This window comes from Aythya marila (assembly GCF_965140915.1).
Source record: "Aythya marila genome assembly, chromosome: Z".
Taxonomy (NCBI): domain Eukaryota; kingdom Metazoa; phylum Chordata; class Aves; order Anseriformes; family Anatidae; genus Aythya; species Aythya marila.
In genome coordinates, this window is record NC_139080.1 from 80,801,957 (window position 1) to 80,829,351 (window position 27,395).

At 39.7% G+C, this 27,395-nt stretch overlaps 1 protein-coding gene across 4 annotated transcripts in view; it reads left to right on the top strand.

Annotated features, from left to right (window-relative positions):
• The window catches only part of VCAN (versican), a 113,443-nt gene that overhangs the window by 1,731 nt on the left and 84,317 nt on the right, over positions 1–27,395 (top strand). For all 4 annotated transcript variants that reach the window (XM_082783544.1, XM_082783546.1, XM_082783547.1 and 1 more), the window contains exons 2-5: positions 5,630–5,705; positions 14,958–15,329; positions 25,609–25,783; positions 25,898–26,025. In XM_082783544.1, coding sequence (XP_082639670.1) covers positions 5,636–5,705; positions 14,958–15,329; positions 25,609–25,783; positions 25,898–26,025 — 745 coding nt within the window. In that variant the 5' untranslated portion in view covers positions 5,630–5,635. The remainder of the gene's footprint in view (positions 1–5,629; positions 5,706–14,957; positions 15,330–25,608; positions 25,784–25,897; positions 26,026–27,395) is intronic.

Consider the following 27,395-nt stretch of genomic DNA (forward strand, 5'->3'; position numbering starts at 1 on the left):
CTGTCTTTTTCCTCTCCCTCTTCCCCCTTTTTTTCCTTATTTTTTCCCTCTTTTTTCTTTCCCCCTTCTTCCCTTTACCCCCTCTTGCCTTTTTCCTTCTCTTTTTCCTTATTTTTTTCCATTTTCTTTTCTTTTTTTTTTTCCTTTTCTTTTTCTTTTTTAAAATTTTCTTCCTCCCCCCCCCCCCCCCCCTTTTCTTTTTTTTTTTTTCCTTTTCCTTTTTTTTTTTTTTTTTTTTTCCTCTAAGCAACGAGTGTCGAAACGTGTTGCAGAAACCCATCCTGGGACAACCAGAGCGTGAATGTTGGGTGGTTTCCTTTTTTTTTTTTTTTTTTTTTTTTTTTTTTTAAGAAAAAGGGAGGTGGCGGAGGGGGGCGAGAAAGAAGGAAGTTTCCTTCCAAAAGGGGATGAGTAAGACTTGGCGGGCTGCGAGCCGCGCAGCGCCCTGGCGGCGGGGCGGACCCGGGGGCCTCTCGGGGGAGGCGGGGGTCACCGTCTGCACCCCAAAACGCCCCCACATCCTCTCTCCCCACCCAGAGTGGGGGCTGGAGGGCGGAATGGGGCCGGGGGGCGGTGGGTCCGGCCGGGGGGTGCCGCGGCGGAGCCCCCCGGGGCGCTGTCGAGGAACGGGACGGGTCGGGGCGCGACGGCGGCCCCGGGCGCCCCCTGGCGGGGGACGGGGGGCTCCGGCCATAAAATGGTGGCAGGGAGGAGCTGCTTGGGGCGGGGGTCCCCGTCTCGTTGCCGTGCTGGGGGCGGCTCCCACGGAACAGGCCCGAATCCGCCGGGGAGGAGGGCTGGAGGCAGGGACTGGTGGCCTCGGCCCGGCTTGTCCCCTGAAGCCAAGGGGCACGGGGTGCTGGGAGCCCCCACACCCCTCGGGGGGGGTTCCTGGAGCATCGCCGTGAGGCTGCCCGAAGGGACAGGGCTGCTTCTGGGCTAAATGAAGGCCTCGGGGGGATGTCCAGGGGCGGCTGCCAGAACACGTTGTGCTCTGGTCAGCCTCCCATCTGCGTCCCGATGACGGCTTGGACAGCCGGCAGCAGGCTGGGGAGCTCCCCTGCGTGCCTTAGGTGGTGAGGAGGGGATGCTGGAGGTGCCCCCAGGTCCTCTGTGAAGGCCTCACAGACTCTTCTGCAAGTGGTGACAGGCTGAGCAGATGCCGCTGGTGAAGCAGACCGAGGCCAAGTTGGCCATGTGGCAGCACGGCCCACTAATTAATCACATGGCCGAGGCGTAGTGTCACCAGTAAAGTCAATTAAACGGCACTTACACTAAAGCTGATAAGTGTTGGCAATTAATGGACATATCACTGAAGGATTAGAGGCATGCAGATGCAGAATCAGGCACACAGCCTGTGTCTCTGAGGAAGGGTGGAAGCCGTGAAGGTGCCTGCCAGTGCTCAGAGAGCAGCAAGAGAGATGCTGCATCTGGGATAGGTCATTTCTAGCCTGCCCAGGCTTTGCTGGAAAGTTGTGTAATTTGCTGGTTTACCCATTAGTAGGAGCAGCAACCTCAAGTCTCCAGTGCCAGGTTCTCATAGGTGTTTTTTTTTTTTTTTTTTTTTTTTTTCTTCTTTCTTTCTTTGTATGAGCCTTACCTTCACTGTGCAGGCAAGGAGGGTAGATGGGTGGAGACTGCTTTCTGCAAACATATCCAGCTCTCACAGTCCAGCTGTGGAAAATGTGCTGAATCAATCTCAGCACAACCTGAGAAGCTGCACCCTTTTGTGACAGTATCACCTCTAGGAAAATAGCTAATGTCTCATTTTTCCAACTTCGGAGGAGCTGGGCAGACTTCTTGGTTGGTACATCTCAGTCTGTCTCACACCGGGACAATTCACTGTCTTTGTTAACCCAGTATTAGAAAGAGAGACGTGATGTTCTCCCATCTGGTTAAATTAAAATAGCATTGGTGTGAGATCAAGCTTACACTGCAAACTAAGCACAGGCTGGAATAAGGTCAGAACTTTGCTCCTATGCCTCTTTGCTCTTGCAGGGGAAGTAAGAGTGCCTGCAAAAATAAGAGCTCTATTCTTTCCCCAAAGAGAGAACCTCCTCTGCTAGTTTTTAAAGATGTGAAGTATATCAAGGACTTGGCATCTTTCGGTTAAAAAAATTTACTGTGCTCAGGGTCGCATCCAATTTAGAAATGTAGTGCAAATGACTTCTGTGGATCAGTCTGTATGCAGTAGCTCCTAATAAACTGGACCAGTCCAGCTGGACACTAGCCAGCAGGCAACCCGAGTGTGGTCACATGAAGACACTTTTTTTTTTTTTTTTTTTTTTTTTTTAATAGAAGGTGGAAATTAAACACTTACTCAAGTCGTGCAGCCTTTAGTTGGCAGGATTTTCTTGCTGTGTCCATAGCATTATGGCTTTCTCTTCCTCAAGGTGTAATGACACCAAGGCAAAAAAAAAAAAAAAGTGTCTGGAAAAAGGTATGATTGGAAAGACTTTGGCTAATTGTTGTGGACTTTGGGGCAGTACAGCAACCAGCCAGCAGAGGCCTTTGCAGAGAGCAGGATGGGAAATACCACTGATTTTAGAGCAGGGATTTTGTCCAGGAGCACAGTCAACTGCAGTCTTTGTGGTACAAGGAACGTAGGCAGGAGCAGCGCCATCTGATGGCAGTGTCTTGCCTTGCCTGCAGCTCCAGAAATGATTGCTGAGGTCTGAAGAGCTCTGTGTTCTCCTTCCAGGCGAGACTGCCCTTGGGGGCTGAGTTGGGTATTGCTTTTTTTGTCTGCTGCTTAGACAAGGCGGTGGGGTAATTGCACATTTAATTCTGGCAGCTGTAGTGGAGCAGCACTCAGTAACCCAGGAGTGTTTATGGGAGCCTGCAGAGGACCAGAGTGTGAAAACCATCATGTATGGTGTGTTGCAGGGGAGTCATGTTCATGAATCTCAGGGGTGAGAAATGAACCCTTTCTCCAGCATTTTTCATTGCTTAGGAGCCTCAGGGTGGAGGAGATTTAAAAAAAGAAAGGGCTGAGCGGTGATTTTCCCAGTGCTGGGTGGGGATTTTTGGCAGGTATCTCATATTGAACTCTGCTCAAATGAGGGTGATTTTATTTATTTATTTATTTTTGAGCTGTCCAAGCTCTCAATGCAGCAGGTGTAATTTCAGCAGCCTTCTGTACAAGGCCAAGAGTAGAGATCACAACCATGAATACTCTGATGGTTTAGTACCACCTGGTCTTCAGCAGGAACTTATCTCTCCACAGCTGTCTTTTCTGTTTCCATATGTTTTTGGGGTATATGTGTTTTTCATGGCTGAAAGCTGAAGATGTTGTTTTCCATACAATTCCTCAAATTGCTTTTATAATGCAGTCACCCATGCAGGGCTGGATCTATGGTGCTGTGTGTGTGTGTGCGAGGTAGAGAGGAATGGGAGGATGTGATCCTTCATACACGCTGGAGCCACAGCACAAGGAAAAATGAAAGCCCTTTGCTAGTTCCTTTTTCTTTGTGAATTTATTTGATCTCATTGTTGATTCCCTTGTTTCTGGTCAGAAAATCCAAGGTTGCCTTCTGAGGGAGGCGGGAGATGAGGCGTATGGGTAAACACAAAAGCTAAACTTGTAAACAATTTGTTCTAGATTTTTGTTTAGCTGCTGATACAGCCAGTATGTGACGCATGGGAAACACATGTGGACAGAGCAGCTCAAAGGGAGATCTGGAGCCATCATGCCTTCACAAAGGCCGGAGCTCTTGCTCCGCGGGCGGGTCCTGCATTCACCGTATGTGAGGGAGGAGAAAGCAGAAGGTCTTCTCTTCTCCACTCTTCAGAGTGCTTGTGTTACTTGAGAAGCTGCTCTGCAGTGGCTTTGGTGCTTGAGGCTTTCCAGAAGCTTCAGGACTCAAGGGATGCTTGAAGCATCTTCTGGTTTGTGCACATCTGTAGGCTCACCGTGACCTCTCATTTTCTGAGATGTTGTGTAATAATGAAGATAATTTAAGTGTTTATCTAAGCAAACAAATATCTGCCTGTGTCTGAAAACTGGCCCACTGCTTTAGGACTCTGACATCTGCAGCTCTTACCATGTGCAACCTTCTTGCTCATCAGTGCCTTCAATGTGTTAAGGGGGCTTGGTATACTGAACACAGAATAGATTTTTATCAAACTAATAACTATAGAGAGTTATAAAATAGCCACTTTTGTCTTCTCCATGTACAACTTTGCTTGTGCAAATTGTAGGGAAGATAAAACTGTCTGTCTGGTGTTAGAGTCTTCAGGAAAAGTTTAACGGAGGATAGTGCTCGAACTGAATGAAGTCAAAGAGGTATTGGTTCTTGTTTGGGATTCGGTCATAAAGATCCTGTGAAGTTAACATTGCCAAATCAGTGATATCACATCATGCTGTGAGCGCTGTTGAGTGGATGAAGCAGAGATGGGGCGTCTTTGGCAAAGTGCAGCCTGCTCCATGGAAAGCAGCTGTATTCTTTCCTCCACGCCCTGGGAATAGGCTGCAGCACATGTTTCCCAGAGCAACCAGACAGCCCTAGCCATCCGCATATAGGGAATGAAAACTCTTGGGTTTTCAACCCTTTTGGGTGGGAATTTTGAACATGATGCTGTTATACTAGAGATTAACTCACTGGAAGGGCTTGGTTTAAGATGTTTTGCATCTTTTCTCAACCATCCAGCCATTACAGGGTAGATGCTAATTCACACAGACTTCTGTGAAGTTTGGGCTAAAGCTGTAAGCTGTGTAGAAAACTTTCCTGAGGTTGAACACATCACCAGTAGCTTTCTGAAGAAGTTAACTCTGTCTTGCTGTCATGTTCAGGATAGCTTGCGGAGGTTTTTGGGTGTGTTTGTTAATGCCTTAACCCTGAAACCTTACATGTAAAGAGCAAGAAATTAAAATGCTAATGCAAAAAATGCTAAAATATGTATATGCAACACAAGGTTCATAGAGATAACACAGGTCTGTATCTACTAAATCTCTGTTTCGCTGTTCCATAAAGCAATTCAGCTGTGATGTCTTTGAGTTCAGGTTACTTGCCCAAGTTCAGAACCCAAGCAGTGTATTTTGGCAGCAATATCAGGAAACTTGGGATTTTGTGATTAAAAACTTTTTTTTTTTTTTTTTAAGGTCAGTGCTTGACAAACTGCTGATGAAAGCTGTTCCCTATGATGTCTAGATAGTGCATATGTGTAGCTATGTGGAGGAGAGACTACTTACAAAAGCATTATAATTGTTGACATTTATGAGAATTATAATGCTTTCGTTAGCATGCTTCTTAATTTTTCAGGGTATTTGCAGATTCAGGAGAAACATTTTCAGAACTGTTTCATGCAGAACAGGTTGTTTGCTGGTGCTAAATGATAAGATAGTCTGTGTTACAGACATAAAGTCACCTGAAGGTTGGAGCTGAACTGGCAAGACCTCAACAGGGAGAAGTCATCATGTTGTATCCATGTACTGCTACTGCTGTATGGGATTAGGTTTAAAACAGTGAATAAAATGCCAAAAGCTCACTATATTAAGGATTACTGTACTGTCCTGCTGAACATCTTTCCTGAGCAGATGACTCCTTCTAATGTCAATGATAAATGTTAATGTACTGAATTGTCACACAATGTACTACTAACCACTTACTCCTTTTTTCTTTATTTGTAGGTCAAGATGTTGTTAAATATAAAAAGTATCATATGGATGTGCTCCACGTTAGTTATAACATATATGCTACCTAAAGGTAAGTCAGTTATATACCGTTTCATTTATTAATATTTATTTTGGTGAAAATGGGAATTGGTAGAATATTTCCCAGGACTCAGGAGATTTGGCTTTTGCTCTTGCCTCTGCCACTGTCTTTACTGTACTGTGTACCTAATTTTGTTTCTGTTTTCTCCCTATTACCTTACTGATTTATACAAAAAACACTTAGTGGGTGGGCATGCTTTTGACTAGGTTTTTACACACCTGTCTGATGTTTCCGGAGGCTTGTAAGTGCCATTACTATAATTCAAGTGATGATAAAGGCAGTAGCATAGCGTGATAACAACATTACATAGCGTGAAGCAAAACAGCTTGCCTTCTCCAAATGTTCAAGAATGTGTCTTAATCCTTTAGCTTGTGCTTGTGAAATGTTGGACCTATTGTTCAGATATGTCTCGTACATTCAGCCTGATTCACAGAAGAGCTTCTTTGCAGTAGATAAGGTGAGGGCTGCCAGGGGCTAATTTTAGTGCAGACGCCCTCCACAAGGGCTTCAGTGCTGCTGATGGGGAGCAAGAACAGACTGCCAGGATGGACGTAGACAAGCTGCGGAAGTGGTGAATAAAGTGGGGGATTCTTAGGGCATACCTACCCGTCAGGTTCCAATGACTGTTCTCATGTAAGTCATACCACTGAAGCCTTTTGGGTTTACAGGTCAATGACACCCTCTCTGTAGTCAGGGTGGAAGGTACATATATACATACAGATGGGGTATGGGGAAAACCAGTAGCCCCAATTTATGCTTGGCTCTGTGGCCCACTTAGGAGCATGCAGCTGAGGTGGGCAGTGCGGCTGCCAGACATTCTGTTGTGAGGGGCTGCTGTCAGCTTACCTGGATGGAGTGGTGGCAGGCTCCTGGCTGCTGGAGCCTAGAGCAAGGACATCTTAAGGCAGGTGCAGGTCTTAGTTTTGGGTGGAAAGGAGGAGCTGTGTTTGCTTCTCATGGTGATAACATGTTAAAACTGAAGTACCTATTCATATGTGGTTGCTATTGGTATTTGACATTTTGATTCAAGAGTAGTGAGGAAAAAGCCCCTACAGCTGCTGCAAACTCAGAAAATTGGGATAATAACTTCCCCAAGGCTCAAGGCAAGACACAAATTTTTCTTCTTGTACTCCTTCTACTACTTATGCTTTATCTGCTTCTTTCTGCTTTTCCCTCTCTACCTTCCTCCCTCTGTCCCTTCCTCCCTCAGTTTTCCCTCCCTCTTCTCTTCCTACCTTCTTTTTTCCCTCCTTTTTTTCTTTCTTTCTTTATTTCCTCTTTAGGAACTGATTTTAGCCTTTAGAAAATATATACCCATTTTTATCCTACTTTTATACCATATCTAGCAAAGTCTTTAGGTAGTCCTGTAAGATAAAGGAAAAGAATGTTGTGTTTAGTGGAGTTGACTTAAAAATATGTTTTTTCCTCCTTTTCCTCAAGCAGGTTGGGAGCCTTCTTCCTTAAAATTAATTTTTTACTCCGGTCTTCACTAAGAACACAACAAACCAGGATGATTAGAGTCATCCTCACAGACAACAAACTCAAAGCTTCAGAGAGAGGGCAAGACATGAAAACTGAGCTTCTGTTTTCTAATTCAAGAAGGGCAGAGATTCATTTGATTATTAAATGTTAAGCTGTTTGTCCCCATTTTTTACTTAGTAAAATGTCTGTAAATGTACATTGATGTATGGCTCTTGGATCCACACCAGGCATTTAATAATTTGTTCATATGAAACATTCTGAGAGGCAAAGTAAATGATGATCACAAGAGGTCATGAACTGGTAATCTAAGTCTACATAGCAAACTTACAACTTTTTATTTGCTAAGTTATAGCTTTCTTCAAGGCAGAAATGTCTGTTTTAAGATACGATAGAGTGTTATCCATGATTAGTCAGCTTTAAAATGGAGTGAATTGTAGTACATCACTCAAAGGAGTAGAGGTATAAAGATTTTAAACTGATAACTGATCTTGAGATGGAAAGCATGTAAGGAGAGATCACAGAATCACAGAATCACAGAATTTCTAGGTTGGAAGAGACCTCCAGATCATCAAGTCCAACCTCTGACCTAATATTAACAGTCTCCACTAAACCATATCCCTAAGCTCTACATCTAAATGTCTTTTAAAGACCTCCAGGGATTGTGACTCCACCACTTCCCTGGGCAGCCTGTTCCAATGCCTCACAACCCTTTCGGTAAAGAAGTTCTTCCTAACATCCAGCCTAAATCTCCCCTGGCTCAACTTAAACCCATTCCCCCTCGTCCTGTCACCAGGCACAGGGAGAACAGACCAACCCCCACCTCGCTACAGCCTCCTTTAAGGTACCTATAGAGAGCGATAAGGTCGCCCCTGAGCCTCCTTTTCTCCAGGCTGAACAAGCCCAGCTCCCTCAGCCGCTCCTCATAGGACTTGTTCTCCAGACCCCTCACCAGCTTCGTCGCCCTTCTCTGGACTCGCTCGAGTACCTCGATGTCCTTCTTGTAGCGAGGGGCCCAAAACTGAACACAGTACTCGAGGTGCAGCCTCACCAGAGCTGAGTACAGGGGGACGATCACCTCTCTAGCCCTGCTGGCCACACTGCTTCTGATACAAGCCAGGATGCTGTTGGCCTTCTTGGCCACCTGAGCACACTGCTGGCTCATATTCAGCCGACTATCAACCAATACTCCCAGGTCCTTCTCCACCAGGCAGCTTTCGAACCATTCCTCTCCCAGCCTGTAGCTCTGCTTGGGGTTATTGTGCCCCAGGTGCAGGACCTGGCAAAGAATCACAGAATCATCTAGGTTGGAAGAGACTTCCAAGATCACCTAGTCCAACCTCTGACCTAACACTAACAAGTCCTCTACTAAACTGTATCACTAAAATCTACATCTAAACATCTTTTAAAGACCTCCAGGGATAGTGACTCAACCATTTCCTTGGGAAGCCCATTCCAATGCCTACAAAAGGAATCTGACAAGATATTTAAACCTGATGTTTCTGCTATGATTGATTTAAAGTCTGTTTGTGATTATTTTGGGCTATTATATTTGGGCTATTATATCTAATCTCACATATATTTTAGTATTAGGTGGAGTAGTTCTGCCCTTTCTCTATCCCCTGGTGGTAGTTGGCATGTTTTGCTTTGTGATGACACTTATTTATCATATATGGCCAGCTGAATCAGGTAAATGATTTGCCTGAAAGCGGATGACTTTTTTTTTTTTTTTTTTTTTTTTTTCAGCTTAGTTTTCGGTTGGATCATGTCTTTGATCTTTCTCAATGCTTTTCACATCTGCTTGAACTGGCAGAATTAGGGGCCTGGGAGTTTGGGGGGAGAAGTGGGTCTGACCCTTATAGTGGTGGAACACAGGATGGCACCTTTAGATGTCTCCTAATTTAATCCGCCTTTGATCACCTCTAAAATTGCTTTTGTGACCTCCAGAATAGAATTTCAAGTAAACAAAAAGTTATATGTGAAAATGCTGGAAAGGTCACCTCAGGAATATAGACCAAGTTCCAAGTTGTTTTTATTCACCTGAAGCTTTTGGAAGAAGTGTAGAAAAACTCTTTTGTTCCTAGAAATACACTGTAAAGTTCATGAGTTTTATTTTCAAAGTTGAGGGTTGTACTTTTGCCACAAACGTTCTTAAACGTGAGATTCCTTAGAGTGTGGCCATGGTGGAGAGGACAAAGATGATGAAAACATTTTCATAAATCAATCCAATAGAGTCTGGGATTGATCCATATCCTTCTGTTTTGTAGAAGTTAACAGTCAGTTTGTGTGTATATATACACCCCTTTTTGAGGATAGGTGCTACAAGATCACAAACTTTTCCAATACAGCTGTTACTTTAGTTAAAAGCAAAGCAAACTTTTAAATGAAATCTGTGTTTACATTTGGATGATTAAGGAATTTCTTAAGTTTCCATTTTTTTAACATCCTGCTTTTGAATGCAAAATGTATGCCTCAAAATCTTTCATGAACCACAGATTCCCATACCTCTGTTCCTGGAATGGATCTGGTAACCCCATATGGCTTAATTAAGTAGTCACTTGCATATAATTAATAGCAATATTTCCTTTCAGGCAAAAGTGTTCTGAAAGCTTAAAGTCTTTCTTTCAAAACTCATATGGGGAATTTGACAAAAACAACAATTAATTTATAAAAAATAAGTTCTGGTGAGTTGGCATTTTCTACTAGGAAATATGTTCTGTTGAAAACTTTAAACTTCAGTTGAAAATTCTAAGCATCTGTAATACTTGGAAACTAACCTTATTTTCCTATCTGATTCTCTAATCATGTGTCATTCAGTCTGATGTTCAATTTTGGCATCACTCAGGCTGCTTCAATTATTCAGGAACATCATCCTAAAGACTTCCCTTTCTTTGCCAGTGACCCTGAAAGGCTTGATTTCGATGTTCACCTCAACATTCCCCTTCCCCTTCCCTTCTTCCTCTTTATTTTTTTTTATTTTTTTTTTTTTTAAGTGTAAATCCTGGAATCTGGGGGTCAGATTAAGCCATAACAAAGCTGAAGTTTAATTTAGAACAGAGCAACTTATAAGCATTAAAAATTTTATGCATTCATCACTAATTATTATTCATGTATTTGTTTTCTCTTCCACTCTCATTTATTTGAATGGTCACGTTCATAAATACCTAGCATATTTACATGGCAAGCTTTTTATTATGTTATTAAACTTTCTTTGGGTCTTGGTCCTCAGTTATGTCTGCTGTCAAAGTTTCATATAAGTTTGTGCAAGCAGTCCATTAATTTTATTTTTTGAATATCTTCATTTAAAAAAGGGTTAATTAAATTAGGGTTAGTGAAAAGACTTCTCTTAGACTTATTATTAGTAGTCAGATTAACAGAACACACAACTTCATTGGTCATTTCAGTTGCTCTTGACAGATATATCGTATGTATATGTAGGTTGTGGATGAAATAAAAAATGAGATTACTTTTATCTCATAAATGTGGTTTTAAATAAAATCTTATCCTTTAAGCATTTTTTTGTCTGCTTAATGTGTAACAACATTCTGTTCAGTGAAGCTTAATTTCATAGCAAAATTGTTCCTATAAGCATTGTCACTTCACGTAGGGCATTTGTTCCACTTTTTGTCCATTCCATACCTATTGGTCTTGTCATATGGTTAGTGTAATACAACATGGCAGAGTTCTGTCCTTTTTTTATCCCTTAAAATTTTACTTTAAGAGTTTTGTAACATTTACCATAAATAAATAAATAAATAAATAAAATGTACAAATAATTCTATTCTGTACAAAGATGCTTTGCTTTCAAGTGAGAAGTTTTTCTATAGTTTTTGTCCAACTTCAAAAGAAAGACAGCAATCCATATGTCATTGGCAAGATAAGTTATGTTTACAGCCAAAATGGTAGACGAGGAAGACCTACAGCATTTTTGCTAGGGGGGAAAAATAGTGTGAAAAGTCAAGATGTAATTTTTATTTTATTTTATTTTATTTTATTTTATTTTATTTTATTTTATTTTATTTTATTTTATTTTATTTTATTTTATTTTATTTTATTTTATTTTATTTTATTTTATTTTATTTTATTTTATTTTATTTTATTTTAAGAAAAAAAGTACTATGTGCCATCATCTCCATGATAAACAGATTAATATATCTTACCTTTAGATTAGGGGAAGATAGCACAATACTAAGTCTGTGAAAATCCTACCCAGTAATTTAGACCTGACAGGACTGTCTTTTGTTGAGGTATCACATAGGAAAGGTCTTCATTCTGCTCATGCTACTTATTCTGATGTTGGAGATATTTAATATTTAAATTGAGGAAGACACAAAAACCCAAATGCTAAGGCCCACAGGACTTGCTGGTAAGCTGACTGTATGAAGTGCTCTGAGCCTGACACTGCAGTTCCATCATCTTGTACAAAGCTCCCATTGACTTTGCTGGGAATTCTGCCAAGACGTGTCTGTCGCCAGGTGATTCGGATTTAACTGTGTATTTTTTTATTGCCTGTGCATTTTCACTAATGAATTAAGTATGCCCATGAGTGATACATTTTAGTTAGTGACAGAATGCTCACATTAATTGCCAGACAGTTTAGACATTTCAGAACCATCTCTTGCTGAAGAATGCATGATATTACCAGTATTTTAGGTCCTACATGGGTAAGTGAAGATATGTCATGAAACAGTGATGATATGGAACACTTGGAAAGCTTGTGATGTGGGCAATACTTACTTTTCTCAAGTTATGTTCAAATTCCTTCTAAGGAATAGTCTGTCACATAACATCCATAGTAGCTCAGAAAGAGACACAACATTAGAGTACAAGCATAGGGAAAATACTAAAGAAAAAAAAAAAAAAGGGCTATATGGATTAATAAAAGATATTGATACTTTCTCCATTGGCCAGTAAATTCTGCTTGGACTACTGCAAAAAAACAAGTTTTTTGTTACCTTGCAGTAACATCTCCTAGCTTTTAATGTCAAACACACATATATATATATATATATTTATTTATTTTTCAGTAGTGAAAAAGATCTTTTCTCACCTTCTGTTGTCTTTTTGCTCATTCTCCTCATCTGCTAGTCAAAACAGAAAGTGCTTTTAAAAAGCACTTTATAATGCTTACTACCTTTAGATATATATTTGTACCTATGTGGTCTTCCCCTTTTCTAGATTGTGGTCCTGTGTAGGGTAAATCTAGTTTGCATATCATGATGATGTTTTCGCTGCCAAGGGTTTCAGTCTACTGATGTGAAGACACAATTTTTAAAGAGAATAAATTTCGTCAGGGTTCAGTACTGATATTCCAGATCACACATAACCAGAAACAACTCTCTTGAAAGTTTATTAAAATTCTGTCAGTCAGGATAATTGTAACGAGGTCATTTTTCATTTAAGAAGTTCCTGTAATGTATATAGATGACAAAAGATCATAATAAATGCTAAATATTTAGAGACTGATTTTAATCTCCCACCTGTGCAATTTGGCAGTTTTTCCATCACAACTGATAGGACTAAGTCTTCATTCTATTTTTCTGGCTCTACCCCATGGTAGTTCAATGATGTTTCAAGAAATTAAAGGTGATATAAGAGCCAGTGATGTTTTCCTACTATAAATCTTCAGAATAAAAGCAGCCATTTCAAGTTTTTAGCAATCAATTAACATTAGGGAAGTCAATGTTTTATTTCCTTGTAAGCGGTATCTGACTTCCCCCAGATTCTTGCTTCAATGGTTTGGTGGTGTTTTTATTTGTTTGTTTGTTTGTTTGTTTATTTATTTATTTATTTATTTTACCCAAATCAACGTGTTAGCAATCAAAGCTTTTGAACTGGTGTTTAGTCTTTTGTAACTTCTACAGGATTGTCTTCAATTTCAGTTTGCAATTTCTCTAGTCTTCAGTTTTATATTGGTCCTGTTTTTGTTATCCCTTTTTTTACATACAGATTCTTGCTAAATCTGGACCAGGCTGTGTGAAGCAGTTAATGCTTGACTGTTAGATGTGAGTTGTAGCATCAGCAGTCTCTGCTTGCTTGATAAAGTAAGCCTGAAAATCTCAGTGCATGCCTGAACCATAGAGTGAAGCAACTTGCTGGTAGATCTACTCAAACAATCCAGGTCCATGTGGACTTTTCAGCTGAGATTGTATGCAGTGCAGTTGTATTCACACAGCACTACACCATTGCTGCTATACTTTCTCTTGTCTAATCAGTTTTGATACAGATATCTTGATTGTCTTTGTGTTGTGTTCCCAAGCATTTCAGTTTAGGTAGGCATGAATGGAAATGACCTAAGGACTTCTGTTCCAATTTCTGGGTATTTTTTGGTTAGTTCAATATTTTTCTTTTTCAGATTAGTTCTTTATTATAAAAATTCATGGCCAATAAGCTACTGATTGTTGTATTGAACATGATACTTTACATGATACTATTAAATTCTTTATGCTACACAATGTCACCTGTTGCTGTTAAAATAATCAATAAGCAGTTTCTTCTTTTTTTTTTTTTTTTCCCTTTCTCCTTCTCTCTTTTGTGTTTCAAAATATTCTACTCCTTTTGTGCATAGATGATAGATAGATAAATAGAGATAGATAAATAGCTAGGTAATGTTCATGTGCTGGTGTCTCTTATTTCACTGTGCTGGTGGCTGGTATTTGAAGATATTTTCATTCTAAACGTCACGAATCTTAGCTGACTTAAAATTGCTGATCATCATTTTCAGCCTTTGAAGAAATGTGTGAGTGCAGGTCAGTGAAAGAGGAGATATAGGTTCTATTATATGTCAGCTTTTAATCTTCATTAAGCCATTAAATATGGTGAAATAACATGACACAGAAAATAAATCTTACTGAAATCCTGTCTTTAGACAGTTGCTGTGTGCAGGTTGGATGAACAGTAGTCAACTTTCCCCTCAGGATATTGTCAGATGGAAGCATTTCACTGTAAAGTGTTTGCAGCTGGAGATGTCATAAACATGATAAAAGTCCTATCAAGTCAAGTCTGAGCCAAGTAGGGACTTTCTGCACACTTTGCTTCCTTTTTCGCTTTAACATCCTAAACTACTTCATTTCTGCAATGTGTTAATGGCTCCTAGGCTCCAAGGAAATAATTTTGAAAGAATGACTAGTTGGGAGGATATAACTGGAAAGGCTTTTGTTTCAGCATGTATGCAATAAAGAGTTAACCCTTGAAAGACTAATGATGTAAGTGGTGCAATGTAAAACAGCCTATGACTTTGCGTACTTCTAGGACTTGAGCACATGAACATGCTCTTTTGAGGTAAGACAAGGAGTAAAAGTCAGTAGCTCCCCTAAATGCCTGTTTGTTTTTTGTTTGTTTGTTTGTTTGTTTGTTTTCCCAGAAACAAATATATGATAACTGGCCAGCTGTCACTAAGAGTGGTTTTACTCCATTGAAGAATGAAAACATAGTTCTTACAGTTCAACTGCCATCTATAAACTTTAAAATAATTTCCAAAGAAAGTCGATAACTTTACTACAATAAAAAATGGAGAAAATAAATCAAAGAATCATAAATAAATAAATCTGTGCATTAATTTGTCCAGACAGGAAGGGGCTCAACTAAGGGCTGGGGTTGTTGGTACAAACTCTTTTTTACCTTACAATGAGCAGACCTCTTATGAACCAGCTAAGGTTCATGGAATTCTGGTCTGTTAATCATTAAATGCCAGTGAAATGTATGTTTCTGATTTTGCTGGTCCACTAATGCAATATCTCCTTTCTCTCCCCCTCCACCTTCTAGTTAAAGCAGAAAAAAAAACCCTGGTGAAAGGATCCCTGTCTGGAACTTCAGTCCTGCCATGCTTCTTTTCAACCACACCCACTATAGCCTCCAGCTATGCAGCTGAATATCTTCGAATTAAATGGTCAAAGGTTGAACTGGATAAAAGTGGAAAAGATGCAAAAGAAACCACGGTCCTGGTGGCCCAGAATGGGAACATCAAAATAGGCCAAAACTACAAAGACAGGGTGTCTGTTCCAACCCATTCAGAGGAGACTGGTGATGCTTCACTGACTTTCTCTAAGCTGCGTGCAAGTGATGCAGGGGTGTATCGCTGTGATGTGATGTATGGAGTTGAGGACACACAAGGCATTGTATCATTGGCCGTTGATGGTAAGAATTTATGTTTTTCATTTGTAGTCAGCAGTGATTACAGTCAACATGGCAAAAGTTAATAATTACCATGTAACTTGAAGGACCGTGTTTAGCAAATTGTCATCCTTCCTTAAGTGTTGACTTGCTCCATTCTCTTTTTGTTTATTTTTAGGAATATTTTCCAGCCTGTGGCTTTCCCATTTCTCAGTTACACCTTTTGGGAGGCTACTTTTGATTTTTGGAACAAATGCCCTTCTGTTCTTCCCATAGTAGTTTGATTCTTTGATTGGTTTTATTTCCTTTGCAAGACGAGCTCCTGCTTTTACAATTTGTTTTTAGCAGATATTTCTAAAGTTTTCCTAAAGCAGTCCTTTTGAACCATGGGACATAATATAATAGATCTATTTGAAAATATCAGTGTCTTTACAAGAAGACAGAGTTGCTGGGCAGAAATAGTTTCTTTATAATAGTTTCTCTAGAATGAAAAGAAGCAACTGCCTTGCCCTGATGGAGCTGTGGCTGGCTTCTCTTGCCACTTGCCATGTGTAAACTGAGAACCACTCTTTTTGTGATAGGAGCATCAAGCACAAAGGAAAAGTTCCTTTTGTTCACATAATTATTATTGGATAGGTTGGAGAATCATCTGCCAGAAGCTGCATGAAAACACATAGGGAGAAGGCAGCTAACATTCTTCCATGGATCCAGGGCTAATAGCTGGCTTGCAAGCACTAAAAGGAAATAGGCTCCAAAACTTTGAGGAAGAGAATTGTTCTTATAAAGAACTATAAGAAAAGAGGCAGGGCTTTAAATAGAGTGTAAATGGCAAAAGGAACATTGGATCTATAGGTGTTCTTCTCCTAAGATCCTGTTTTTACAGCATGATAAGTACAGCGTAGACTGCTCCAGAGCCTGATGCTATATATCCCTGTCAGTTTGGCACTAAGCCTGAAGTAATAAACTGCTGAAAGGCAGGACATGTTAGCCCAGGCACTATGCCATGTCAGTGCGAAATCTGGGCCCAAATTACTCCACTTAGGAGAACACTGTGCTATGTAGATGTACCAGCTTTCACAAGCTTTGATTTGGACTCTGCCTTGTGCTTCTTTGCACTCAGGTGTTTTCTGAATTTTGGGTATTTATTTACTCAAGTGATTGAACCTCCAAACAAACATTAGTATCTGCTTTTGAAAGACATGGCTTTGGCTAAGATTTTTGGTGAGCTTAATAATGCGTTGTTCATCCAGTATGTCAAACTTAACTTTAGCAGTCTTTTGGCGTCTATTCAACGAAAGGTTTTGAAGGTGTGGACTTAATTTGGAAATACAATAAATCAGTGTAACTATTAATGTCTTTATAACTTCATAAGCTGTTTAGTACTAATGGCTAAAACAAAAGAAATCCTGGTTTGAACATTATTTTTCACTAATGAATGTACCTGGCATTCCTTCTTCCTTTTCAAGTGCTCCCTTGACTACATAGCTATATCCAGGAGCAGCAGATGTTCACTACAATAAAATATCAGATGATTTATGGCAATACTTTACCTTGTGTTAGTGTTCCTTCAGAACATTGTAATGAGATGCACAATTCAGATCATTTTGGAATTTAAAGAAAGTTTCACACACACCATTTTCTCTCTGAAACTACTCTTTTCTATGATTATTTTAATGTTAAAATTTGGGGAGAAGAAGCCAGATTTTGACCCACACAGAAAACAGCATTGTTAAGTTATCATTTTTGCACTTGATTTTCCATTTTATTATATTATACATTATAAGTTATTATTATTATTATTATTATTATTATTATTATTATTATTATTATTATTATTATTATTATTATATTGAATATATATTATATTCCATTCTATATTAACTACAAATGGCATTTATCAGACTTTTAAAGATTTAATATTAGTGTTGCCACTCATATTTTGTGCCCTCATTTTAGTAAGGGTTTCTGCAGGCTTGCAAATTCAACTTTTACCTTAAAAAAAAAAAAGATAACAAAAGCAAATGAATTTGTCACAAATGTAATTTAATTTATTTACATCAACTTTTTGAGCCTGTACCCCAAAATAATAATTGCCAAAGGAGAGAGGTGTGTCCTCCCTGTGCATAGTTTGTCGCCTGTTGTTAGCATAGTATGGGAGAATCCTCTTTCCATGTTAATTGCAGTAACTTTCGAGGTGACATCTGGGGTGGTTCAGCACTGTTTTGGTCCACTCTCCCAAGTAGAGTTGGAGCTGGTGCTTGCATGGACCCCCATAAAACCTGGGTAAGATTGTCACCACTTTTGGTAACTTACACATTCCAGGCTCATGGAGTGAAAGACAAAGTGCATTTGAGTAGCACTCTTTCTCAGAGGTCTGAGAGACATGTTTTGCTTCACCTTTTCAGTGAATTAAAAGTACATGGACAAAGTGGTTACTGTGGTTCAGCTTATATTATAGTAAACTGCTTCATCACAGCTGAACCCCAAAGTAAAGCAGAATTACTCAATTGGAAGCTTTTGCCAAACTGACTGTGTGGTGACAATTTAGAGGTAGAAGGAGTGTTACTGATGCTTCAGAAAGCAACATTCTTGTATTTCTATTCTTTCAGTGACAGTGCTGTTCTGTACATTAAATCAAGTTAATAAATTACGGGAAAGGCAGCAACACAGGACCAGAAGGACATGCTGGGTCACTTAATTTGGTTCCTTTGGCATTGCAAGTAACAATGTTATGTGCTGTGATATATGCCTTCATTAATCCCAAGATCAAACAAGACTGCCCATTTGCATGATTCGTCAGGCACTTTGCGTATTTCATCCCAAAGATCTGTGCGGTTAGACTGAACCATACCCTGCACGTTACTATTTTCAGTTCACAGCTGGTGAAAGCGTAAGAGAAGGGAGGGAAACACTTAATTTTAGTCGACACAGGAAGCCTTGGGCCCGCCAGATGCCTACCCTGCTAGTTAATGGCAACCATGGAGCTGTCCGTGAGGCTGGGGAAGGAGCCAATGCCGGCAGGTCTCCAGTCGCACACAGAAGGGCAGTTTCGTCATGCTGGATACCTCTTTTCCTGTCCCTAATTGTAGGAAATACTTTCCTTACACCATGCTTGCTTGTTGTAATTACATCAGCTTCTCAGACAGGAAGATTTTGCGTTCAAAATAGATCTAACAGTCCTGCAGTATTATGCACTTGGAGCTCTTACAAAAAGTGGAATATGCAGAACACATGTCATTCATGTTTATTTTTCCTTTGAGGTGTTGTCTCCTCTGCCGCCTTTATACTTTTCTGCTTGAAATTCTCCCCTTTTCTCAGAACGTTTTTTCTTTGTCAGTTATTGCAATTGTATTTTTCTAATGTGTTTTGAGTTTATCTTCAAGACACATCTTGTAATTGATATTATTAAACCCACTTTACAAACTGTCTCACGTTATGAGCCCTTGGCAGTTGTGCTCAGATTTTGTAGACCCCTTCCAGCTGTTTTATTCTCCTCTATTATCATAATTTTTGGATGCTCAAAGTTATTTTTTCCTTCATTCCTCGTTGTTTCCTTGCCACTCTTACCTGAAAATCCCAAGCACTAGAAGCTTTCAGATAACGAGGAGAGATGGTTTTCCCTTCTTGCTAGCTGACACCAAGCTTCCTCTCCCTTCCCACTTCTAGCTGCTTCTTGGCACTGGGGCATTTCACCAGTATCCCAGTAGAGACATGTTAATAGGGACAAGGTAGAAGTTAACTACCAATAGGCAGTGATCTTCAGGCCCTCTGATGATCATCCTTGAGTTTTTGCTTGCCCACTAATAGTTTACCAATCACAGTTTCACAACTGGGAGTTGGATGCTAGGTATGAAATCAGAAAACAGGAAAATGATGTAGGATAAGTTTTACCTTCAGCAATTTAAAGTCAGGTGCCTGGCCCAAGCTAAGCATGTTGGCTCGTGCTACTCTCAGCTCCTCTCTGTTGAGTTTTGTGGGTGAGATGAGCTCTGTGGGAGCTCATATCCCTCTTCCCTAACCAGAGAGACTTAGATGGATAGTGTGAACAAGACTCCTAACCTTTAGGCAAACAAACTTTGGTGAGTTGTATCCTGAAAAGGATTTAAAAGTGTTATTTTGCCTCTCTATTTCCATGTTCATTCCCTTTCTCTAGGTATAATAAAATCCACTTGTATAAAATAGTTTCATAATAGCTCATAAAAAGCTGACCTAAAAGTACAGAGTAACAGTATTCTTCATTCTTAAACACAATTGCATAATTGAACATTTAATGAACTTGTCATTTTGTGTGGTGTTATGAAATGGGATATTAAAAAGCTATATAGATGACCAAGTGTAAACAAAATGATTTTTATTTTATTTATTTATTTATTTATTTATTTTATCTACCTTGGAGATGTCTGCAGGTTTGAATTGGCAAACATGATCCTTCAATTTTCTTGCCTTTTTTTATCTTGTGGTTAAATACCCGTCTTGTCAGTGATTAAGTTTTAGCAATAGCATTACTCTTTTCTTACTGATGTTTCAGGATTCCCCTGTTTTCATCGGCCTTCTTTTGTTAGTTTCTATTTGAATCCACTGCATTTCTGAGAAGCCTTTTATAAATTGCGTTTGAAAAAAAAAAAAAACAGTAAGGAAACTCCTGGGCTTAAAATACTAGCCTCGTTAATGGGAAGAAGCAGCAATTAGGGAGGCAGAGTAGACGGTAATTCACATTTTCATTTTTATGCAAACTCTTCTTTCTTGCAGGCATTATAATGATAATAAATGGGAGTTGTTTCCAATGTGGGAACACTGCCACGCAATTGTGCTCTGAGCCCTGAGAGATTGTGTGTTGACAACCTAATTGATTTATTCTCTCTGAAGCCAGAACTCCCCTTTATTATCGCTGAAGTATGGCGTTTGAAGATTTTTTTTTAATCTTTTAGATTTATCTGTCTTTAAACTTTATCACCTGTTGATGATGAAACTCCGTGCTTCCTTGATTACTAAATAAAAATTGTCTGCTTCTTTTTTAAGCTTGTACTTTCCCAAGTGAGTGATGCTAAGGAACCTCCAGCTCCCTTAGCTATGAGGAAAGAGCACAATGCATAATGACCATCAAAGGGAGGGGGGAACTGACTTTAGGGTCAGAAAGAGCCGGGTCTGAGCACAGGGCACCTCAGCGGCAGGGAGGAGGATGCTGTGGTCCAGCTGCCCTTGCCCTGGTGCAAGAACTGTGGAAGCAGTGGCTGATGGATGTGGTTTGGGTCGGGCTGGAGGACCTGCAGAGAGAGCGTCCTGCAGAGGCTGACACAAATGGCTGCGCTTATTTTTATCCTGTCAGTCATCACCCAACATGAGGGCAGCTCTGAGAGGGACTGCGTATTTTTTGGTTTTAAATTTTAAATACTTTTAATTTTGATATGAGTGTTTTCGCCTCAGTGAACGCTCATGTGGTCAAGTGCAGAGATAATAAGGCAGGTGATCAATTCAAAGGTGATGCAGATGTAGTAACCCAGTCCTCCACTCTGGCAACCCCTTCCCAAGAAAAACATAGGTAATGCTCAGCATCAGCTGCTTTCCTTCTCTGGAACAGCTTGTTCAGAGAAGCCTGCATACACCTGTGAGCTGTTGCATTAGTTCATGAGGATGGAGGCAAAGATTTTGCACAGAGGAGCAATGTGTAAGTTGGCGCAATAAATCTCTGCTCCTGGAGAGCAGGAGGATGGAGCAGAGCAGTTGGTGCATACTTTTTCTCTGCACACTCAGAGGATCCTGGAGGCATTTGGCAACCAATCTCCTGCTGATGCAATGCAGCCCTGTTCCTCTCAGGTTGCCAGAGCATAAAACACATCAGAAAATGGGTGCAAAGCCTTGAATGAGGAACACAGCTGAATTACTCATGCAGAAAGCTGAAAATGTTGTGCTGTTCCTTCTTCTCATACAGTGCTCACTCCTGTTTCCTTTGTTTTGGCATATATTTGTCATGTAAGTTGTTTTCTACATTAAAAGCAAGAAGGATCACTAAATTTGTGCAGAACTGTGGCAGTGAGGGATATTTGAAGGGTCTGCACCACTGTGACTAAGGCTTGGACCTAAAAATTGACAGTATGACCACTACCATCATAATCTTTTCTCTTTAGGTACTCTTTGCTGTATGAGACTACTTGTGAAATTTAGGCTTTATGTGACTCCACGTGGGCATGTTGCAGCAGTGTGAGCTCACTAGTGAAAGTGAACTGTCATTTACTAGCCACAATAAGGCAAGAACTATCTTGGAAGACCCCTTCCCCTGCCATCCCAGGGGGTGTTGCAGCATGATACCCTGGCAAGTAATAAAGAAAAACTGCAGCCCAAAGGTGTGAAACCATAGAACAAGTCTCTTACCCAGGGAAGTCCTAGTTTGTTAAAAGTGAAATACTTTACACGTTCGTTCACTGGTCTAAGGCAGAGGTGAGTGAGTAAAAGACATTCTCTTTTCTCAGACAGAAGTGAATTTTGGATGCTACAAATTACTTTCCTATGAGTGCCCTTCCTTGCAGACACTGCTACTCCTTCCTGTAATTAGACTGACTTTGTTTGCCAGATGTTCAGTGACAACATTATGCTGTTGTAGTCTGTTTTCCAGTTGCTTTATTTGTTTCTAGGGTAACTCTTTTTTTGCCTTGTCTTTCAGAGAGCAAATAGACAAAGGGAAAAAAAATCCTTTACAAATGTTTTAAAGTGCAAAAACTTGGACAATGGATTTCTCCCTCCTTTCTCTGTCTAACTGAAACAATGAAAGTCCTGCACTTTAATCTTCTTAGCCCCAGGGGGTCTTCTAATTATTGCAGCTGTTGCACAGGCTTATACATACATGTCCTCCTTCCCATTCATCTTGGAGGCTCTTTTATGTCTTTTGGCTCCTCACTGGAAATGAACGAGCCTGAAACTCTGAGAATAGGTGAAGTTTACCTTTTGGATCAGGGTGAGGAGAACAAAGCATTCCCCAAGTTCCTTTCCAGGATTTACAAATGACCAAAGGCATTTTCTCAGCACTGCAAAAGCTCCTTTAAATTGGCAGTCACATTAACTCTTTAGTCCTGCCTTACTCAGGTATTGCAGAGAGCCCACACATATGCCAGTCAAGAAAGGCAGTAGTTGCTTCCAGCGTGTAGGAAACAAGAGGCAAGGTAACTGGTTGCTGAGAAAGCACTCATATATTTAGACATTCTGAAACTTTAAAAAAAAAAAAAAAAAGTGATTTCAGAGAAATATGTTGCTGTCTTGTGCTAACTTAATGAACCTGTGGTTGTATGGAAAAGCAGCGCCTGGATGAAGTCATGCTACATCAGTTAAGCAAACTTGTGGGGGAAAAATATTACAGGCAATGAATCTAAATTTGTACAAAATATGTTTTAGTTATTATTAAAATGACAAACCAAATGAGTAAAGTGCTTAACATACTTGCGCATTTCTGGTTTGACTCTGAGTAATACTCAGTGTCAAATATTGTATATTATTGGTACAATAACCTTCAATCAGGCCAAGATGGCCAGCTTGTGAATAATATTACAGGTTCATACTTACGATTCAGGGTAAACGTTTTATCCACTTCCATCGTAAGCTAAGTAAAATTTGCCCGTTTCTTATGTCTAGACCCCAGGCACCAAGCAGTCAAGTGAACCTCATTTTTTTATTTACTCTTGTACCACTGAATAGAGCTGTGCTGATTTACACCATGAGTACCTGGCCCATGGTGTTGACCATGTTACTAAGTACCTAATAAATTAAAATAAATAATGCATACCACGGCTTAAAAAAAATAAATCTCCAAGTAATATTTTTATTATTTTAAGCTTTTAATTATTCCAAAAGTAATTAGTTATTGTTTTCTAACTTTTCATGTTGTAAGTAGTGCTCTGTGATGGACAGGGAATAAGGGACTGTGTGGGTTGGGGTACACAAAGCCAAAATACTGCTATACACACACGTACATAAGTACAGACATCCATATATAAATAAAGTTTTGCACAACTTAAGGCAACACAAATGGTCCATAAATTTACCTTCACCAGGCAATGGAGGATGTCCTACAACAGAGAAAGTACAGAACTATAGGAGCTGGAGAAGCTCTCCTTCTGACATTCCCTTTCAGTGTCTCCCACTGCAGAGAGTTTACATTAGTAAGAAAATGTTCTGGCTCAAGACCGTGGTGTAGCACGGAGGCCATCTGGAGTGGTGTGGCTCCATCCATACCATTATGTTCTTTTGGCTCCCAGGAGGGGATGAAGGTGCCCACTGGAAGTTGTTCCTGGGCTTTCCTAACTCCTCATGTTTGCCCAGAAATTGTTTGGAAGGGTGTTACGGGGCCAGGGCCAAGTCATGCATTGAGCTAGTCAAACTACTTAACAGTCTTGATGATGGAATTGCGGGCACCTGGAATATTTAATTTACGAATATAAACATAGCTCTATTTTTTCAAGATGTATTCTTCACTTGCTGCCTTTGCCAGTTTGACACTTGGGTTCATTTGAAGCTGAAATTACATCATTGCTTGGAAGAAGCACTATGCATTATGGATTCTGTCAGCAACTCTGAAAAAGCATTTTATAGGGACTGTAGTGGTCTGTGAGGTTCCAGCTAGTGGCTGTAGCTGGTGTGTGGGTCCATACTGAATAACAAAATAGAGGGTTTCACAATGATTCCTCTTCTGTTTCCTGTTTCTCTGCCAGTAGCTTTGATGAAAATTGGTGTCTGATGATTGAAGTTTGCCTTTCCTGTCTGTGAAATGTGTTCTATTTTCATTTGAGAAACTATTGGCCATATTCAGACCTCTGATAATGGCACAGTTTTACTGACTTGGTCTGTAAGAGAAAAAAAAATAAATTCTAAATACACTGGAACCTCTTGAATCACCACTTTACTAAGTTACCCATATTACTACTTAGTAGTAAATTAACAGACTTCTTCCATTTTTCTTCCATCTTTCAACAATGCTCTAATAACAAAGAGTTTTCATTAAATTCATTATTGCCACAATGCCACTGTTTTTCTGGACCCTATTACAGTATGTTATTTCCTCATCATGAAATACTGTAATAAAATCATTGGAAAAATGAAATAAAGATTTATTTCCCTGTTTTGTAGACATTCTGTGTAGTAGTTTATGATGTTATAATGCTTTTGAATATTTTAAGAGTGAAATAAATGTGGTTAAAAGTTATTTTTCAGCCATCATCAGGAGGCATCCTTTTGATGCTAAACTGCAAGAGATACTAGTGATAGAGAGGAAAGTGATTTTGCCAGATGGGCTATATGTTTTCTGCCACCTCACAGTTGGCACCCTTTATAGGTTGTTTTAGGTGTGCATGCACGGCTGTTACCGAATTCAGTGGGAATTGTATGTATATAGAAAACATAATGTGTCTCCTCAACAGAACCTGTCTTAACCAAAACCATCTTAACTCTACCTCCGCCTCTCCAAACATCTGACATGTTCAAGCAACTTTGGAAATTGTCTAGATTCTTTCCAGAACCATAAGGGCCCCAAATAAAAGCAAGCTTTGTTTTGTCTGTTTCACTCGTACTGTGTGCAGGAAAACCTAGTTATGAAGAATTGACCACCAGACATATGTTTATAAACGTCACATTTGTAGTAAGTTTTGAAAGCATAGAAACAGACATGGGGCCATAACCAACGATCAAAACTGTATCAGAAGCACAAATTGTTTGGTGTCGCTGTTGGCCATGTGCCTCACTGCGGCTACCAGACCTCAAGGAATGCCCTTTTCCTTCTTGGCATTTCTGCATGCAGCTACTGCAGCTGGCTGCTTAGGAAAGTCTGGTTTTAATCCTGCCTTTTCTGATGACTAGATGTGCTTAGTCTTGCCTAATAACACAGTTTGACTTGCAAATGGATGGGCCAATAAGCCAATGCGTCAGGTAGCACCCATAGCATACGTGCCATGCCTACAGTGCAGTTGGTTGACTAGTCATAGTGGCTGTGTGGTGCCATGGATGTACTTAGTATGCAGTCTTCCTTTTGGTCATGATTTTCTGTAGCACACCGGTGAAAATACTTAGATGGTTTCATTACTTTTTCTGTGTACTCTGAGTATAGTTCCAACTATTTTAACATAGGGTGTCATATAAATACTGGTAGTGGCCACTAGAGGGGGAGACATCATTTATATGATGGAATATCTCCTAGCCTTCTGGTGTTTGAATTGTACCCATCTGTTTTCAGCATTGTAACAATATGCAGGTAAAGTTACAATATAATGATGACTGCAGAAGTGATGTAAGATGTGTCAGTAATCTGAACTTGTTATCTTTTCAGGTGTTGTATTTCACTATCGTGCAGCAACCAGCAGGTACACTCTGAATTTTACACAAGCTCAGCAGACTTGTCTGGACAATGGTGCTGTCATAGCAAGCCCAGAGCAACTGAAAGCAGCCTATGAAGATGGATTTGAACAATGCGATGCTGGCTGGTTGTCTGACCAGACTGTTAGGTGAGATATCTAAAAGGCCCCTTGAGAGTGCTTCTCCAAATTAATATGCTTAGCCTGTACAGACATAATGTGCTGACTTGCTGTAATAATAAATATGAACATGCTGCATTTCAGGTATCCAATTAGACATCCAAGAATTGGCTGTTTTGGAGATAAAATGGGAAAAAAAGGAGTCAGAACATATGGGCGTCGTTTTCCTAATGAAACTTATGATGTGTATTGCTATGTGGAACACATGAAAGGTAAGATAGGTCCATATTTATTCTACATGACAGAATTCAGAGTGACTTGGGATTCTAAACTGGAAGGGCAAATAAATAAGGAATTCTGTGTACAATGCAGTTTGACTGTTTTGAATCTGCAGAGAACTGCTGAATGTAGTGAACCTATAGTTTGTGGTATAGCAGGCCTTAATTAAAAGCCAATGCGGAGTGTACAAAGAGGCAGTCAAGTTTAAAGCTGCTATAGTTAGTGACAGTGGATCTCACAAAAGTTGCTGTTTAAACATCTTATTTTTTTCAATGTTATAAAAGGATTTTCAAAGAAATGCATTAAATGTTTGAGAAGCTATATATATCATATATATATATATAAAGATGGATAAAATACATGTGCCAGTAACTGTATTATAGTACATAAGGTATGTAATTAAGGTTTTTAGATGTCCAGAACATAAAATTAGAAATATATTTAATTGTAATCCAAGTTTAATAATATCTCTTTGGAAAAGGGGCATCTCAGTGTCAAAAAAGAAACAATTAAGAACTTTCCATTGATGAGCAGGCATCTTTAGTGAAATTATTTGCAGTTCAATAGTATGATCATAGTCTTTGCCAAAGCTGCAAATTAAACAGCTCTAATGCAGCAGAGGGATTATGATCCTGCCACATGGTAACTACAAACCATAGATCGTGGTGTGAACCCTACAGTAACTCATGGTCCATGGTTAGATTCTGTGATCCATATTAATTCTGCAAAGAGTTGGATGGCAAAAAAAAAAAAGTATGATAAATTTCTCAGTGATTTGGCTGTTCTAGCATGCTCGAATCTTCATGTTACAGTTGTGATATTATATTCATTTCTTATAGACTCCCTTCTGAAGTGAATTTAACCATATCCTTTCAGTGGGCCTATAGATATATTCCAAATACCAGATATCCTTATGCTTAGACATTACTGTGACAAGTTAAATATGTATACTTAAAATATAAGCATAGCAATATCCTGTTGTGTTCTGTAGCCTGTTTTTTTTGTTTGTTTGTTTGTTTGTTTGTTTGTTTGTTTGTTTTGGGGGGGAGGGGGGTTGTGCTAGTTATGTGCATGGGAACTTCACTCTGGTACAGAAATACTTTGCAACCAGGACCAAAGTATATCTTCCATTTACTGCAACAGTCTGAATATGTCACACTGCTTCTGTCTTGAGAGATTTGTATTCCATACCAGTTTCAATGTTCCTTTCTAAAAAATACTAATTATAGGTTTTTTGAGCTGCTGCTTGACTGATACATTTAGTTTAGTGTTGAAGTCATTGGAACAATACAGTCAGCTATGGTTCTGAACAAGCCTGCCTTTGTATATGTACAAATGCAAAATTAAGGTGCTCAGCATTCAT